This window comes from Rhinolophus ferrumequinum, chromosome 14, assembly GCF_004115265.2.
Source record: "Rhinolophus ferrumequinum isolate MPI-CBG mRhiFer1 chromosome 14, mRhiFer1_v1.p, whole genome shotgun sequence".
Taxonomy (NCBI): Eukaryota; Metazoa; Chordata; class Mammalia; order Chiroptera; family Rhinolophidae; genus Rhinolophus; species Rhinolophus ferrumequinum.
Genome location: NC_046297.1, coordinates 43,129,022 through 43,147,891, shown reverse-complemented (window position 1 = coordinate 43,147,891; position 18,870 = coordinate 43,129,022). Strand labels below are relative to the sequence as shown.

Here is an 18,870-nt window from a genome sequence, read left to right as displayed (position 1 = left end):
TGTTAATAGATGTTCCTCAAAGAAAGGAGTGCCCGATAAAATCAGCATTAAAAGAAAACAAAAAAACATTGCCATAACAAGACCACCCTGATGGGTCACAAACATCATGAATAGGGTAAAGGCCCCCCAAGTGTTCTTTCACCTGTTCAATTGGAACCCAGAATTTCTGAAACTCATTTTACCTCAGGCCCTTTTGTGGAGAATTAACTATTACTTGTAGATAATGTCCTGCAAATTGGGTGTAGAAGGATTAGTCTACATTGATTAGCTACCAAAGCAATTACCCAGTTTCCAAGCTTCTGGGCTTTTTGCACAAGCAGTCTTATTGTCTTTGCCAAAATGTTCAAAGTTAACCAACTGCGCTTTAGTTAGAGTCCTGCTTAGTCCAAATTTCTTAATTCTTTAATTCATGCAAAAAGACCCGAATTCGAAATAAGAAACACAAGTCAAAAGACTTGGGGTGTTCTTATAAACAAATAAATAAGCAAATTATAGAGTTATATAAATCTATTGATTCGTTATTACTATATGACAAGGAGATAACTGACTGAGCACCATAATGTGTAACTATGCCTCTGTAGAACAGGCTTTCGAAGCTGATGCTAGAGAACTTCAGAAAGACATTCAAAAAATAGATAATTAGAACAAAATAAGAATTGTGAGATACTGACTCACCTGCAATAGAATTTAAAATTGAACAAAATATTATAAAATGAGAAAAATTGCAATGCTAAGAACGGTGCATTAAATATACATTTTTAAAATTTTTGGATCATGTCTTTGAGATTCTACTTTTCAAAGTAGCAATTTCTGTATACAGTTGTAATATCATGTTAGCACACGGCACTTTAATTTATGAATGCACTGCAGAGCTAACGACATCCTTCCAAATTACACTGAATCAGACTCAACTAGGTCATAATTAGTCTATACAAGGTGGTTTTGCCTACACCTCAGCTGGCTGTTTTAAAAGATGCTCCATTGAAATCACAAAAATAACCATGAGCGGCTGTCACTCTTTCATGGTGTTCTAAAAGATGCTTTAAGAAAACATGGCCTCTTTTGTCTATTAGAATGCAGACAGAGTACACATCTTAGATTTGTTTTTCCCTGACCCCTCTATGATTGCTGGTATAGGACTCAGCAGACAGCATATGCTTAGCTTAATAAATACTGGCTAGGTGGAAGAAAAGTTACAGGACCTGAAGAGTATCAGCCTCCTTCTCCCTGTCATCACTGCGACCAATGAGGGCCCAGGGCCCCAGGGCAGTATGGAGCATCAGAAGATCCCTGTGGAACTGCAAATCAGATGCAGACAGGCTTAATCTTCTGCTGGGGTGTGCCTTGGAGGTGATACACGTAGCCCAGAGCTGCTGGTTGGTGGCATGGCCCCTACTGCTAGTCATATAACAAGATCATAATGTCATAAGCAGTTCTTATCAAGGCCACGTGAGATTCTGACATATGTGCTTAGCAGGGGATTTCATTTCTCTTGGCTTCATATTTCCAAATTTGAAAAAACAGAAACCAAAAAAAAGCCTTCCATAGAAAAGCACTGCGGCATCTCCATCCCTCTGAAGGGGAAGAGGTATATTTGATTGGTGAGTTTGGGAGAAGTAGCTGAGCAAGGTGATTCAGTCCCTTCTGGTTTCCTCTTTATGTCTGGATCACCTTGGCCAAAGAGTGGGGACACTCTAGTCACCCCTGCCATGTCACAAGTGGTCTGTCCCTTCAGGGAGGCCTGAAGTCCTACCTGGGATTACATGACTAAGCAAGCGAATCCGAGGCAGGACTAAAATGTTACAAATTGTGGATTCAAAATCAAATTATCTAATTGGCTTCATGAGATATAAAACTGATTTTTTTTTTCCTTTTTAATTTCAATCTGTCTGACTATGTCTTGTTTTCCAATTGGTTCTTATTTCAGGATTGCAGTAAAGGGGTGTTACATAATGATCTCCTGCCCCTGTACCCTAACAGTTTTGACTACTACCCAGGGCTTCCTCCCTGGGCTGAGAAAGGGCCCTGCTTCCTTCCTCTCCCCTCATCAAAAGCAGTCTCAAGTGTCTCATCCACTCAAGGACCTGATCCCAGTTATCCAGCCATGGGATTGACAGAAAAGCTCACCCCAGCAGGGCACTGTCGCCAACATACCACCTCTAACTAGGGGCATTTTCAGACTCCTTGGAAGAGTGTAGTGTATCAAGAGCCTGCTGGAAGACCCTTTGGATAACAACCAAAAACTGCAATTTGCTCTCCCTACTAAGAGATCCAGTTTGGGTCCAAACTCCAAAGGACAGTTTCTTGACCCCACCTCCTCTCAACAAAAATTATAGTTTAATACTGTTGTTTTCAAAAAACATGGAACAAGAGTTATTTTGGGAGCCAGGCATAATACTGTACGTAACACTGTACCTACCTTTTGTCCTGGTCTTCTTGGCTGTCACTTGATTTGCTTACAGACAGCAATCTCTTGTCTCGAGGAACCTGGAAACATCAGCAACAATCAGTCAGACTTACATAGATGTAACCATGACAATGTGCAGAGCTAGATACCAGCATAAGCAAAGAAACCAAGATGGAATGTTCTCCAGAAGGTGGCAGATTTGCTATAGCCAGAAGATGGTCAAAGGTTAAATAGGTGGCAATAACAGTTCATCAGACAAAAGGGGTGATGCTAAACAAAGGACCACAACAGTCGTGATTCTGCTGTGCACTGCGGACACGGCCCACTCTCCCTGGCCCTGGGCGACTCCTGAGCCCTCCCCACCTTGGGAGTAGATGGAGGAATGGAACACTATGAGTGGGGGGTGAATCCAAACATCTGTGCCCTGGAGCAAACAGAAAACATCCTGGAGTTACAACAAGCATCCTGTTAAGGAACAGGGACTGACCCTCCACTGTGATGAGGGACCTCGGGCACTGACATGAAGGGGAGCATGGGGCTGCACTGTCCAGTGAGAGAGCAGCCTCTGATATACCTGGACCACCCTTTACTCACTCTCCCTCCATAGCTCAAAGACTTGCTTCCACAATTTCTCTTCCAATACACTTTCATTATTGTCTTCACAGCCACAATGCCAACACATGGCCTGAAAGACTACTGAAAAAGTACTACTTGAGAGAAGGGGGACCCCCATCAGCTGCATTTCTGACCATCATCTAATCACCCTACTGCAGCTTGAATTTTTTGCATATCTTTGCCATAGTTTCAAACATGGGAATAATAGGTTTGGATTTGTTTGGTTGCTTATATAATTTGGGGAGGTTTGTTCTGTTTTGTTCTTCCAGCCAAATTCCCTTGTACCACTATTTTGACAAAAAAGAACATTTATGAGAAGCATCCCTCTTCTGAATTCCCCTAGCAACTCTCATGGTTTCCACTCATCTGAATATATATACAGGCCAAGTCGCTGGACCAGGGAGGCAACATAGCCGGGTGGCTAAGAGTCGAGACCTAGACCAGATTGTCTGGGTTCAAATCTCCAGCTCTAACTAAACTCTGCCTCACTTCCCTCATGTATAAAACAGGCTTACTGGTAGTTTTATACCTCACAGGGTTTTTAGTAAAGTTAAATGAATAAATTTTTTAAGCATTTAGATTGTTTGATACTTTATAAATATTTGTTAAACAAAAATAAATCAATTGTAAGTCCTTCATTCACATGTCAGTCTACAATGCACCGGGTAAGCTCCAGATAGAATGAGATGAATAAAACATACTTCCTATCATCTATTGAAGATAGAAAATTTCAGTACCCAGCACACCCCTGTTCATAACAGCATTATTCACAATAGCCAATAGGTGAAAAGAACCCCAATGTCCATGTACTGATGAACAGATAAACAAAATGTAATATGTAGAGAGAAATATATAGAGATAGAGATAGAGATAGAGATAGAGATTATATAGATATAGATCGATATAGATACACACACATACACACATAGATTATTCAGCCTTAAAAATGAAATTTTGATCCATGCTATAATAGGAATGAGACTTAATGACATTACATTAAATCCCATGTGACTTAAATCCATCTACTTCTCTCTGGATGCCTACCTCCTGGTTCCGCCTCTAACATCTCTTCCTGGGCTGCTGCATCAACCTCCTAATGGTCACTCCTTCACTTAGTCCCTGCAAATCAATTCTAGATTCATTAAGATCCAGAGTGATCTTAAAAATGCAAGTCTGGTCCCATTATACTGTTACATAAAACTCTTCAATGCTTCCCATTATTCTCAGGAACATGGCCTCCAGAAAGTCTCCCACCTCAGCTTGGGTGGCCCCATCACTGCCATGCATGAGTACAGCCACACTGCATCTCTGACCATGCAACGCTCCTTCTCAAAGCATGGCCAGCACACAAAGCCCTCTCTGCCTGCAGCATCCCCCTCTCCCCTGCTCCACCCTACCTATGCCTTCTCCAGGCTAATTTGTGAGCATACTTCAAGTCCTATCTAAATGTCCACATCTGAAATAAACACTTTTGAAAAATTAAATAGCTTATGAATATGTATTAAATCATTTATTCGCTCATTCATCCAGCAAAAAGCAAGGCACGCACCTAGCCCTGGGCACCTTTTTCAGAGAATACAGCCCAGCCCACCAGCCTGCCCTCTTGCAGAGTGAGCTACCCCCTCCCTGACCAATCTTTACCTATCTGCTTCAGTCACCTCCCACAGCTCACCTCCCACAGCTCAGCAACACTGACTACTTGGTTTCCACTGAAAACAACCTGGAATTCAGACCTCATGTTTTCTCATCTCCTGTTCCCTTTGCTGGAAATGCTCTCTCTTCATCGGTCTACCTGACAAACCCTCCTCTGCTTCCCAATGGAGTAGGAACTGCTTCCTCTGGAAAACCTGTACTCTCTAGGAAAATGTCACACTTTCCTCACAGCTCCTGGAGCATATACCTTTTACAACACTTACTACCTCTCATTGTGGTTATAGGTTTGTAGGAGTGTGACCACCCTGAGGTGTTGAGTTGGGTCCCATCTGTCTTTGGATATTCAATCCACCCCCATGATATCTATTACCATTGTTGGAAGGTCACAGCTAATTAGTGAATATCTGTGGATGGATGGATGGATGGATGGATGGCTTTATGGATGGACAAACAAACCAACAAACTGATTTCCAGCAGTACCAGGTCAACAGAAGAGATGGAAAATAATTGGCCGGGAAAGCATATTTTCACTAGAGCTGGAATCATAATTATGAACCACCAGCTCCACTGGGGGAAAATAAAGTGAGATAAAGTAAGTCAAACCACTTTGAAAAATAACTAACTAATGGAATCTGTCATGTTTTTCTGTCATACTCAAAATTCATCAAAAGGTCGCACTTGACTTTCGAGCTGCTCTTGGTAAGTCGCTTGAACTGGATAGAAAACTGGCCTAGTAGTATTTGAGTCCCTAAATTATGAAAGATTCTAGCAATTTGGTTATTTTTACAATAAATATCATCTAAGTAGCTTTAAATGTATATTTTAAAAATTTGAACCCATTTCAAATGAGTTCAAAAAAAGGCATGCTTTAGAGGTGGATAGAGTTATAGACGAAATTGTGTGACCCCAAAGTTCATATGTTGAAGTTCTCATCCCCAATATGACCATATTTGCAGATAGGATCTTTAGGTGATAATTAAGGTTAAATGAAGTCATAAGGGTGGGACCCTAATTCAGCAGGATCGAGGTTCTTACAAGAGGAAAAGACATCAGGAGTACACACACTCACACACACACACACACACACACACACACACACACACACACAGAGAAAAGGTCATGTGAGGACACAGCAAGAAGATGGCCATCTGCAAGCCAGGAAGGAAGAGAGGTCTCATCAGAAACCAACCCTACCAGCACCCTGATCTCAGACTTCCAGCCTCCAGAACTCTGAGAAAATAAATTTCTGTTGTTTAAGCCACCCAGTCTGTGGTAATCTGTTACAAACCAATATAGACAATGTAATGAAATAGATACTAGGAAATGTACAAGATTGACCTGTGACCTTGAGTAAATCCCGTTGCCTAAACTATAAAATACTAAACACGATGGGCTTCACTGCAATGATCCTATAGTGACAATTTTAAAATACAGGTGAAAAGACTTCGAAATGTATAAAGTATTATACCAAGACATGCCTTTGCCAGATTCCAAGGACAGGAAACAGCATTTCTCGAGGGCTTTGTCATACACACTCCTCTCTAACAAAACCCACTACAGTCCCCTGAGGAGTGATGTACTCCAACCTTAGGAGTAAGGAAAAATGGTGTGTGTATATTACAAAAAGAATCAAATAGCATTCCAAAGAGGTATAAAAAGTCTATGGAATTTAAATAATAATGTGGCAGGAATTGTTACAATAATATGACTTCCCAAACTTCACCCTCATAAAATAGGATCTCTTCTCATTAACATTTTACTTTACTACAGAAAAAAGATCTACCCTCAAAATAAATTTGACTTTGTTATAACTTTAACACCAGCATATATAAACTCTGAACACCCAAAGGGCTAACTAAGGCTTAAAAATATGGACACAGAGTTTTTGGAAACAAGACTAATTCTTTAATATTTAATGTTTTAAGCAAAAAATGTAGGAAAACTTACATGAAATAAAGGAAGCCATATAACTGCCTAATTCACACAGTCTTAGAAAAATATTTTATTACCTAAATTAATAAATTAGTCCCAGAAAATATTGATTCAACAGAAAGAATTATAAACTTGGCTACAAATTGAGTTTTATGTAAACTCCCTACTCTGCATCTCAAAATATTTACAGAAAGCAGTAATTTCAACTCCTTTAAATATTAAAAATGTACAAGAGGGAAAGTAATCCAGGTACCAGATTTACTAATACTTAACTATCCTCTGAGCCTATAGGAAATAAAATATATTGCTTTCACAAATTACTAATGATTTTTGTTTTGATGTATGTTCATCTTTTTCATTAGTACAAAATAATTGCCATCTAATACAGATATATGGAATTATGTCCAGGGATGGAATAAAATCTATTTAAAAAATAGAACAATATATTTCTTCAAAATATATCTTAATATATTTCCTCCAAGCCTCATAAAATTATTAAGTAATGTATTATTTTAATATAGCTATAAATGAAGTTGTAATGACTCAAGTGATTGAATCAGGGTCACTTTAGTGTGCTATTAGATTTTAAAGATTGATAAATCTATCAAATTTTAACTATTTTTTTAATCATAAAAGAAAATTGCTTTGCGATATCTTCCTAAGGATGAAACCATTTCTGAACATTATATACTAACACAAAAGTCTAATAAAGCTGAACTTTCAACAAATGGCCTAGAACACAAAGCAGTCTAATTTGATAAATTCTGTAGTTCTGTACGATCCTCAACAAACCTTGAAATTTTTCACTCCAAAACATGTAGAATTCACCCCATGTTTTTCAAATGAGCTCCTAAGTCAGAAAAGAATTAAAAATATAAAACAACCACAAAGAAAAGGAGAAAGAAAGCCTACCATGAAACCATCTTTGTTTTTCAAACTCATTTTTTTAGGTGCTACCTGCCTGTTCATTGGAGGAAACTGGCCTACTTATATGAAATGTAGTTTAGCCTCTAAAACATTCTTTCATCTAGAGCCCAAGTCCCCCACCATTAAAGTCCCTCTTGCTATGCCACTATGCCAGGAGTCATGTTGGGAGTTTTAAACCTTCATCTTCCCACTGCACTCTTCTTGGTAAGGGGGAAAAGTCAGCGTAGACTGGCGAGGGTGCCAGTGGAATGTCTTTCATATATTTCTCTACCACTCTAGGACAATAAAAAATGTGTTTATTTGAGTTAATAATATCCTCATTTAATACACCCTGGATGGGCTGCCCTGTCAGTTACTCATACCTTGTTTTCACCTTATATAAGGCCAACTTGGCTTGGCTTTCATTCATCTTCCCACAGAGGGAGCCCTCCTGGGTGACTGAATGGGAAAAATGAGAAGAAGCTGGGAAAGGAATGAGTAATTGTAGGGAACTCTGGCAAAAGAGTAGGCCTAAAGTTAGTGGTGGTGGGAGATCTTTGGAAAGCATGAAAACTGGTTTAGAGGACAGAGAAGGAATAATACAACTTGCGAAAGTAGAGACTGCTAGAAGGAAACAGGAAGTAGGAAGCAGGAAGGAAATAGGAAACCAAGACTGGAGCTTACTAAAAGAAAAATTATTCCTCTTGGGTGATTTTCTCATGATAGGAGAAGAGGGGGATGTGGGGATTAGTTCATATTCTAAAATAAAGAGTTTTCTGTGTCCAACCAGCAAAATAAACACCGCCATTCTCTCTTTTATACCAATTCCCAGCATAAGCCAATGGTGTTTATAATCAAAGCAGGCAATAAATCTCCTCATTTAGGAAATACTTGTTGATATTTTACACTTCACAGGTTCTAAGGGAGCAGGTCATACCAAGTAGAATCCTTTGTAATTGAGACAGACCATTGTTTGTTGCTTGATTTCCTAAAATACTCCTATTCTGATGGTACTGTATATGGTCGGTATTTTTGTAATATAAGTGAAGTACATTCATTTTATCTTAAAGGTTTTTCAAAATATTTAGCACTCATCAAAACAAATGGAGACAGTTGGGTTGTAATAAAATTAGGTTTTGGAATTGCTGCAAAAGTCTACCTCAAAAGCATTCATTGGAATATTCCTTACAAAACTGAAATGTCTAGAAACCCTGAATGTTCCTTATGAAATGGAAATCTAAAAGCAACCTAAATGCCGAACAACTGAGCAATGACTAAACTATAGTACAGCTACACAATATAATATTCTTCATATTCACCAAAAATAATAATCGTAAAGCAAAAATGGCAGCAAGAAAGTATTTGCAGTATGACATGAAGTAGGAATTATATGTAGATAATACGTGTGCATGTGAACGGAGAGCGACTTCCTCTGGGTGGGTGGTGAAGTTGTGCGTCATCAGTGGGAGAGCAGGGAGGCAATGAGGACAGGAAGAGGCTGGATTCCACAGGGACAGTGCGAATACTACTCACTCTCTGGCCTGGGATAAAGAATCTATCCCTTCTTCCAACCATCAAGGGGGGCCGGGAGGCAGGAGGAGGAGGGAAGAGGGGCTGCAGATGTACCTTGTAGTAGTCGTACAGCAGGCCAAGGGCAGCGGCGCTGTCCTCGTCACCATTGATGCTCATCATTGCCTTGGTGGCCGCCGTCAGGGGATTCTCCAAGTACGACTTCCAGGCTTCATCCTCACTGGTGTAGGCTCTTCGGGTATTGAATGGAGGGTCACTGGGCATGGGCACTAAGGCCACCAGTCGTTTATTACTGTGAAAGCAAGAGATATGTGAGGTTCCTTATCAGAGAAATGTTGTTAATCCCACTCATACACACATGATACGGTGAATTTGTACTTCCCCAGAACAGAGGACAAGGGGAGATTAAAACTAAAGTGCCTGCCACGTTGCATTGATAAAGCCACTGAGTTATTTTCTCACTCTCTCTGAGAAGTAACAATGACCTTTTAAAGGTTGTATAAGTGTAAGTTGGTCCCCTTCACACTTGGTTTTCCATATCCAATCATTCTAGGAGCCAAGTCATTTTATTTGATTATTCTTCATTAATGAGTACTAGAATTAAACCTTGTGGGGAAGTAGGTTTCATTTAACTCTGAGTTCTAATGATAAATATGTGCAATATATTAAATATAATCATACATTAATGATTATTAAAAATTATCTTATCAAGTTTATTCTACATTTGAAATGGCTAGTGAATTATAGGCCAATCCAAAACTCTCTTAATTAAAAAAGACAATATAAGCTACTTTGTAAACAAGACATATTGCCGATATGCTGCATAATAAGGGTACGAAACAACAGAGATGAGACAGACTCAATGTATGAATCCATGTTGCCACAGGATCCTACTACATATATTTAAATGACACAGAAGCTACAGGTTATAAAAATCATCATGGAGAGTGAGGAACGTGTCTGGAGAATTTTTAGTAGACGTTTCAGTAGAGCATTGACAGAAACGGGCTAGAGGAATCATTTATCAATCCTAACAAAGCCAAACTTGGGTAAATCTGCAATTTCTTAAGGAGGATGTGATGATTCAAATATCCTAAGACCATGACAGTTCTCAGCAGCTGCCCAGTCAGGACCCCAGCTGTGAAGTCAAGGAGCCTGGAGATGGAGAGGCTTTGGCACTCATCTCCTGGCCCTCTTTCACTTGTTCGTTGAAATGGAAACAAGACGGAACAATGAGACTCTGTATTTCAGTAACACCTTTGTCCACTCATAGTAACATGACATGGACAAGTGACAGGACTGGTGAATGCAACACCTACGTTAATCAATGGAAATTCAGCCACCAAGGGCCTTCAATGATAATTCCATTCTATGAGAGGTCCCTTTTTGTTGACATTCCTACAGGACTTTCCAATGGTAGATAGTCTCACAGCTCACTTTGTGATGTCTCCATAATTGAGGGTTCATTATGAGCCGGCATGGTGCCAAGCATGGCATAAGGTCAGAAAAATGACGCTGACATTGGTAAGATATATTTGGGAATGGGGGCAAGAAATTCACAATTAGCAGGTTGGAATTCTAGGCTAGATGGTCTCCAGGCCCCTGATTTGGACTCTTTGTGCCAGTGGTGTGGTAGAACTGATTAGGAAGAAAAAGAGAATATTAACCCAATAGCAAATGAATTGGATTAAAAGGGTATAATCAGGGCCGGCCCGGTGGCTCAGGCGGTTAGAGCTCCATGCTCTAATTCCAAAGGCTGCCGGTTCGATTCCCACATGGGCCAGTGGGCTCTCAACCACAAGGTTGCCAGTTCAATTCCTCGAGTCCCGCAAGGGATAGTGGGCAGCGCCCCCGGCAACTAAGACTGAACACGGCACCTTGAGCTGAGCTGCCGCTGAGCTCCCAGATGGCTCAGTTGGAGTGCATCCTCTCAACCACAAGGTTGCCAGTTCAACTCCCGCAAGGGAGGTGGGCTGTGCCCCCTGCAACTAGCAACGGCAACTGGACCTGGAGCTGAGCTGCGCCCTCCACAACTAAGATTGAAACAACAACAACTTGACTTGGAAAAAAGGCCTGGAAGTACACACTGTTCCCCGATAAAGTCCTGTTCCCCTTCCCCCAATAAAATTTAAAAAAAAAAAAGGGGTATAATCAAGTTTCTGGAAGTAAATGAGAAATATCCTGGTGAAGGGATTTACTAACCATTCAGCAGGTGGTGACACTTAAGTGATGGGACACTGAGCTTCAGCTTTTTTGTGCATCCTGACTTGAGTAAGAATAGTAATGCCCTCCCTACTTACCTCACAATGTGATTGTGAGAATCAAATAAAATAATGGATAAAATAGAGTTCTATAAATCACACATGCTATACAAATAACAGGTATTATTATCACTGCACTGTTCTATGTTCCTGTAAAGTTTGTGGATATACCAGTTTCAAGTAAAGTTGATTATAATTTACCAGTGCTAAAGACAATTATCAATTAAAGGGAAAATGAAGTTTTTCATTTAGCAATATTCCGTAAGTATTTGAGGGCCCAATAGGTACGAGACACACGCTAATTGTTGAGGATACAGGTATTGTCCCATAGCCCACGTAGCTTGCTCTCCAGTGGGACAGAGATAGGACCGCAAGAGCAATGAATGTGAGAAAGGGAAATGGATGGTGTCCTGAGGGTACATGAGAGGGGACTGCCCTAAGCAGAGGATCAAGGAGGAGCCAGTTTCTACAAAGATTTGAAGGAAGCGAGGAATGTGCTGTGCTGCTCAATGTTGAAATGGGCAGATGTGGGAAATATTTTTTAAGGTGGAGAATATTTCGGTAACGTAGAATAACAATTTTCTGACAAAAAGAGCACATTTGTATTCATTTTGGAGAGACATCTAGAAAAATGTACATACTTTGGTCTAACAGTAACATAGCATTTTCATGTTGTAAAAATTTCTAATCATATAGGATAAGGTTGGATTTGGAGACAGAAATGTTGGTGGACTCCTAAAAGTCTACAAGTGGAAGAGTAAGGCCTCTGGAGACAACCAAGAAGGCAGAGGGGGTGGGCCTATGCTATGGCAGGGCCACCACCTCCCCTGCCACAGCGGTTTATTTGGGGCCACCCTGGATGCCTGGTTTACAGCCTTCGCTTAAAGGGTGAGATAGAACATTCTAAACACTAATCATTGCCCACGAGTGTTCAGGCATCATGTACACTTCCTAAACATGCTCAGTCTTACATGAAGGAATGAGAAGCTTCATATTGTTTGCAGTGACCTCATCATCGAAAAAGATGAGGATTTTATTCTCTTTTATGCCTAAGAGAAGCTCATACTGCTGGGGGCTGGGGGGTGTTAATTACAACACTGGCTACTTTCCAAAAGTTTAGCAGGAAGTGCCAGGCTAAAGGATGAGAGCCAACTCTTGATTTACACTACGAAGTGTCCCGATTCACTGGAGAGATTTTTCCTTGAATCTTCCTTCTTCAAGTCCCTACTCCCTCCTGCTGAGCTTCCTGAATTACTGATTTCATCTGTTCCCAGCACAAGTGTTCTCTCATAAATTTAGGTTCATCAGCCCTTCCCTTATGATGAAATGGCTGATGAACCCTTACATGATCGATGGAAAGAAATATTCTAGAAAAGCACAACTTTACTTATCGTTTCTTTTAACATTTTTGATGGCCATAGGAGCTTTTGATGCTCTTCCCTTTAACTTTGTAATGACTTTGAATTTTTTCTTCACAGATTATAATCTCTTTGGTACAAAGCACTGTTCAATAAAGCTTGGTTTTATAAAACCAGAATAGTCTCTTTGGTCCACTAAGCAAAATGTAGACTTGGGGGAAAAAAAAGGAAACTTTTACATAACAGCTTTTACCAAAGTTTGGAACACTTTCTGAAGTTGATTTCATCATGGTTCTTTTGTAATGGTGATTCCAATTCTGTTCTGGTCGACTTTTAAAATATCTTTTGTGTAGTTTTAGGTATGTTATTCTGGGTAGCCTCGAACACAGAACCAAACAACTATAAACCAGATTCCTGGTCCTTTTTTGGAAAAAAGTCTAGATTAGCACCCAAGATTTCACAGCAAGGCTAAGGCTGGGTTAGATCACACAGATAATTTTTTTTCCTCATTTGTTTTCTTTAATCCACTACTTCATTTTGTGGGTGTTGGGAGAACAGTTGAGAAATGAGTCATCAGTTTTAGTAGTGAAAGAGGTGGAGCAGTCATGCAACTGAGATCATAACCAACAAGTCAAGAGAAGCTCCAGATCACTCTGCCAGAGACAAGCTACCATACCCCCACCCCCAGCGCTAACAAGAGTCTAATGGAGGAATGCTTTGCTAAAAAGAAGCATATAATACTTAGCACACAACGTCTTCACCTCCTAAAATTAAGTGTAGTAATAGTCAACAAATCCAGACATAAGTCCATTTCACTTGGGACCACAAAACAAAAATGAGTACATTGAAGTGTTCATACAAATTACCACTTTCAATACGTTTCTCATCATCCATTTCTTTCATAACTCCTAAGAGGGCACTAGTTGTTTTTTAGTTTTGTTTATTTTGGAGCTTTTTATTTTTGTCTTAATCTGAGGGGAGGATGGTTTTGGAGATGAATAAACCTCAGTCCTAATTTCTGTCCTAGGAGGCCCCCAATGATCCTTACCTCCTCAAGTTCCCACCCACATTGTAGCAGAATTGCTTTATATGACCAAAGCACAAGGCAAAAGTGACTTTCAGAATTACATAATAAAAGTCTGAAGCTACCATCTTGGTAAATCTCTCTCTCTCTCTCTCTCTCTCTCTCTCTCTCTCTCTGTCTCTCTCTTTCTGCCCCGCCCCCGTCCCCCTGCTCCCCTCGATTGCTCCAGGGAAAGCAAACTGACCTATTGTGGAGAGGAAATGAAGCTTTGACCAACAGCTAATGAGGCACTGAGGACCACCAACAACCATGTGAGTGAGCTCAGTAGATTCTCCAGAGTCAAGGCTTAAATCCATTAATAGCCCCACATGAGAACTTAACTACAACCTTATGAGAAACCCTAAGCCAGAACCAATCAGCTAAACTACTCTGAGATTCCTGACCATCAGCAACTGTGAGACAGTATTTTCTGATTTAAGCTGCTAAGTTTTGCAATAATAAATTACACAACAGTAGATAACTTATAGTCCTGCTAAGACTCCCTGCTTTTACCATTGCTCCGTCTCCCCTCCAGTCTATTCTCAACAAAACAGCATCCAGAGAAATCCCATTACAACATAAATCAGATCATGTCACTCCATGCTCAACCCCCATTTCCCTCAGAATAGAAGTCAAAAACTTTCCAATAGTCTACCAGGCCCTACAGGATCTCACCTCCCTTACTTCTCCGACCTCCTCTCCTGATACTCTCCGTGTTACTCATTCTGATCCTGCTACACTGGTCACCATGTCTCCACCTTAGGGCCTTGGCTCCAGCTGTTTCATCTTCTTGGAATGTTCTTTCCCCAAATGCCCAAGGCTAATTCTTATCTCCTCTAAGCCAAATCTCACCACAATGAGACTTACACTGACTGCCCCATTTAACGCAGTGACCTGGCTCTACCCACCCTGGAGTTTTCAATCCCTCTAGAACTTTCGATGTCCATTATCCAGCTCTCTAATGTATCTTTTCTTTCCTAGCAGTCACCATCTTCTAACATTCACTGTAGTTTTCTTACTTATTATGTTTGGTGTTCACTGTTTGTCTACCCTCATGAGGATGTGCATTCCATAAGAGCTGGCATTCTTTGTTTTGTTCATAGATATATCACAAACACTTTGAACTGCTCCTGCCACATATGTGGTATTCAATTAACATTTGTTGAATGAGTGAACAGAAATTCTTTGAGAAATTAAAGCATAAGTTGGAGTTTCAAGTACTATGATAGGGATGAGGGAGCTATATTTTTCATGTTTTCATAAAATCAATTTGTAGCATATTTATAAAGTTGATCGTGAGTTATAAAGTGCTACACAAATGTAAGTTGTCTTAATTTTAGGAAGCATAATTGTACATTTAACTTAACAAGCACTGATCCTATTTAAACTATTTTTTTTCATCTTCTAATTCTCGCCTTTAAATTAAACAAATGATGATTCATTCTTCAACTCTTTAAATGTGAGCTACAGCACTAAGAAGCCAAGCAGACCTACATGCAGACCAGAGGCAAAACAAAGGGGAAGGCTAAAATTCAACCAGCAAAGATCTGATACTCATGACTCTTTCTCCCACCTCTTGTCCATTATCCCAGCATTGACTTAAGCAAAGAAGAATTTTTTCCAACCAGAACAAGCCACTACCCTCACTTTAAGAAGAAGTCAAGCGTTTATATAATTCTCAGGATTTTATGCTAGGTCCTCTACCTCAGTCTCCCCCTCCCCCATCTTATTTTCTCTCTCTCTCTCTCTCACACACACACACAGCCTTTTATCTTAAGATAGTATGAATTCTAGTCCCCAAATAGAATATCTTATCTTTTTCTAAACAAGGAAAATAGTCTAATTTATTTCAAAACAAACATCTCAGATCAATAGAATATCTTATCTCACACTCTTGAGTGTTCAGAACTTGGGGTTCAGTCTTCATCCGCTTCAATTTCTTGCAGTTGATCTACTGTAGCTGATTACTGACATATAATCACTTCAGCTTCCCGGCAAAAAAAAAATGACCATATTCAGAAACTAAACTCAAGAGCAAAGTTTCAAGAAGTGACAATTATTATTTCTTTTGGAAGCTTGGTATTTTCTCCATTACCAGCATAAGACTTTCAAATCGAAACTAATGAACCAATCATCCTAGCCAGGGTTAATGTCACAATTTAAATGCCAACAATGTTAGTCATTTCACTGCTGGCTACCTTCAGAAATATCCCTCCTTTTGGTGCTTGCTAGAGGCAAATCACAAGAGATAACAGATACCTTCCATGTTAGAACAAGGATTGAAATGTATTAGGAACTTTCTACCCTGAGCACTTGTCCTTGATGATTCTAACCCTTTGCTGTTGACCTAATCCACATAAGATTCAATGGAAGTGAAATGAATGCCCAAACCTGTGACGATATTGACAATCTTCATGCTGAAGACTGTTATGCTTGAGAGAGAATTCAATTAATTCAACGAAGATACTATGATACCCTCCACCACATAAAATGCTGTTTTAAAAAATAATAACTGTAAAACAAAATTTATATGTATAGAAATTAAGACAATTCCACTGTATACTAATAGCAAAATATGCTGATCCATTGATTGAAGCATAATCTCTTTCTCTCTCTCCCTTTTTCACTGCCTCCCTCCCTCTCTCATTGTTGCCCCCACTTTGCTAGTGCCTTAAGCATACTCTTAGTCCATATATTAAACAATTCAAAACTGAGATTGAGAGGATTAGGAATTTAATTTAATTAAACAATCGAGAGGATAAGGAAAAGAAGCTGCAGGAAAGACACACCATCAAGCACTAGAAACAACTATAGGAGAAAGACATCACAACGGAAAGTGGAAGGAAGAGGACAAGAAAAGAATGTAAAAATGTACAAAATTTGTAGAGATCACAATCTATGAAAAAATTGTGTGCATGTGTGTGTATATTAATCAAAATCCAAAATATTTACAGTGATTATAGGTGAATTTTGATTTGCTTCTTTCTACTTTTCAAACAGTCTTCAATAATAATAAGTCACACATATTTATTGAGCACTTACCATAAGCCAGATAGTGTTCTAAGCCCCTGAATAAATGCATTTATTTCTTATAGTAGCCTTAACATCAGGTACGGCAAGCATGCCCTTTACGCAGATGAGGACACTGAGCAGCGAGTGCTAAGTAACTTGCCCAGGGTCACGTAGCCCTCAGCTTAAACCAGGATTGCATACCAGAGTCTCAGTTCTTAAACATCCTTCTCTGTTGCCAATTCTTGATTGTGCTCTATTTTCGTAATCAGAAAAAAAGTTACTTGAAAAGAGGTAACTAAACTGACTACAAGAGACCAATGTAACAGGGGGTTTCTTAAATGAGAGGATTTCCAAATTCAGAGTTCTAGAGAAATTGTGCAAAGAAGAAGTCTATAAACTCCTTGAAGACAAAGATAATGTGTTCAGATTATCTATAGAATTCCAAGGTGCTGAAACATTCTGCAGGGTATGTATCATATCAAGCAACACAAATAAATCGTGTGGGATGAGGGGTAGCAACTTCTCCTTATTCATCTTTAGTTAGACATAGCTGGAGGCCATCTTTTTTAAATGTCCTGTGGAAAAATGTTATACAATTGACATGATAGAAATATAAATGAAATAATTATGAAATATTGAAAACATTATATTTTAGATATTGAATAAAAATACAATTTTTAAAGGAAAGAATCCTTTTTAAATCAAATTAGCTTTAAAAATTAAAAAGAGAATCAATTCTTCAGAGGAATTTCTCATGATCAAATCTCTAGCAGAGAAAACTAACACAAATATCTCTTAAAAGGCTACATGACAGATTTTCATCTCAAGATCATTTCATGTGTGCATTTCTCTCTCAAAGATTTCCCTGAAGTGAGATAAGTAATAATGTGGATAGTCAATGTGGAAACAGAAATTCTGTGCAATTCTAGAAGATAGAAAGCAGAAGAGATTGGAATAGATGAGAAACCAAAGTGAAGAAAGCTACACCCCAGTTCTGGTGCAGGTGGGATTAATGCGTAAGTGAGCACCAATTTGCCTACTGAGCCTGGAAAACTCTAACTCAGCGTCTTCAGGGACTATGACCAAGCCAGTCATAGGCTGTTCCTTTGGTACAGTGTACCCAAAGGAACTAGCTGTAGCACTCACTTCTTAAATACAAAATGAGTTGGCCTTTGGGGGGCCCTAGGATCAGAGAGAAAAATAAGCTGGTAAAATACCTACAGTAACTTTAAACTATCAAATGGAAACCAAGAAAAAAATTAGCTTAAAACAACAGGAAAACCCTCCAATGTGTCCAGTCACCCGCTACCCCCTGGGACCTCACTTGTGCTATGCAAAGGAATCTTCCAGCACCTGTGGCCATTCCTTCCACATAAGAGAACAGCCGGCCCTGGAGTAAGCTCCACTCTCACTAACCTGCCAGCTCTGAAAGATGATCAAACTCTTGATTTTTAATAAAAGAACTAAGAATCACCAGATATTTAAGGAAACTTAACATGAAAGAGAAGCCTCAAGATGATCAAAACAGCTTATTGGTTAGGAAAATAATTAATGTTGGATACAGATAATAATGTTAAAAAGATACTGCATCTACAAAGCAAGGTCAGGTTATTACGAAAAAGAAATAATCACAAAACAACACATATAATTTCTGAAATAAAAATAATATTTTGTATAAGGGTTGAATTGAAAAGACCAAAAAAAAAAAATTAATGATCTGAGAGATCTAAGCAAGGAATTTTCCGTTTTTAGAGGGAAAAAAAATTAAGAGACATAGTTAAAAAGCATGCAGAATAAATTCAGAAACATAATGTTCAACAAACAACAGTTATAGAAGAAAGCAATGAAAAGGATTAAAGGGAAGAGAAATAATCAAAGAAATAATAGAAGAAAATGTCCTGCAGCTGAAGAAAAACTTGAGTCTTGAGTATGAAAGGCTCCAAAGTGCTGAAAAGAATCATAAAGAAAACCACATTGAGCCACATCCCTGAAAAATTTCTATATTAAAGATTAAATAGAAAGTGCTACAAAAAAAAATAAATAAATACTTGCAAAAGAACAAAGTAACTTTCAACAAAACAAGAAACAGTCAGCCAGTAAACTTCTCATCTGTGTCACTAAATGCTGCAAAAC

General features: G+C 39.1%; 1 protein-coding gene across 3 annotated transcripts in view; it reads right to left on the bottom strand.

Moving 5' to 3' along the window:
• The window catches only part of GRHL2 (grainyhead like transcription factor 2), a 154,566-nt gene that overhangs the window by 101,319 nt on the left and 34,377 nt on the right, over nucleotides 1-18,870 (bottom strand). For all 3 annotated transcript variants that reach the window (XM_033126706.1, XM_033126704.1, XM_033126705.1), the window contains exons 2-3: nucleotides 9,140-9,335; nucleotides 2,420-2,487 (exon numbers count right to left, since the gene is read on the bottom strand). In XM_033126706.1, the coding sequence (XP_032982597.1) occupies nucleotides 2,420-2,487; nucleotides 9,140-9,307 (236 nt within the window). In that variant the 5' untranslated portion in view covers nucleotides 9,308-9,335. The remainder of the gene's footprint in view (nucleotides 1-2,419; nucleotides 2,488-9,139; nucleotides 9,336-18,870) is intronic.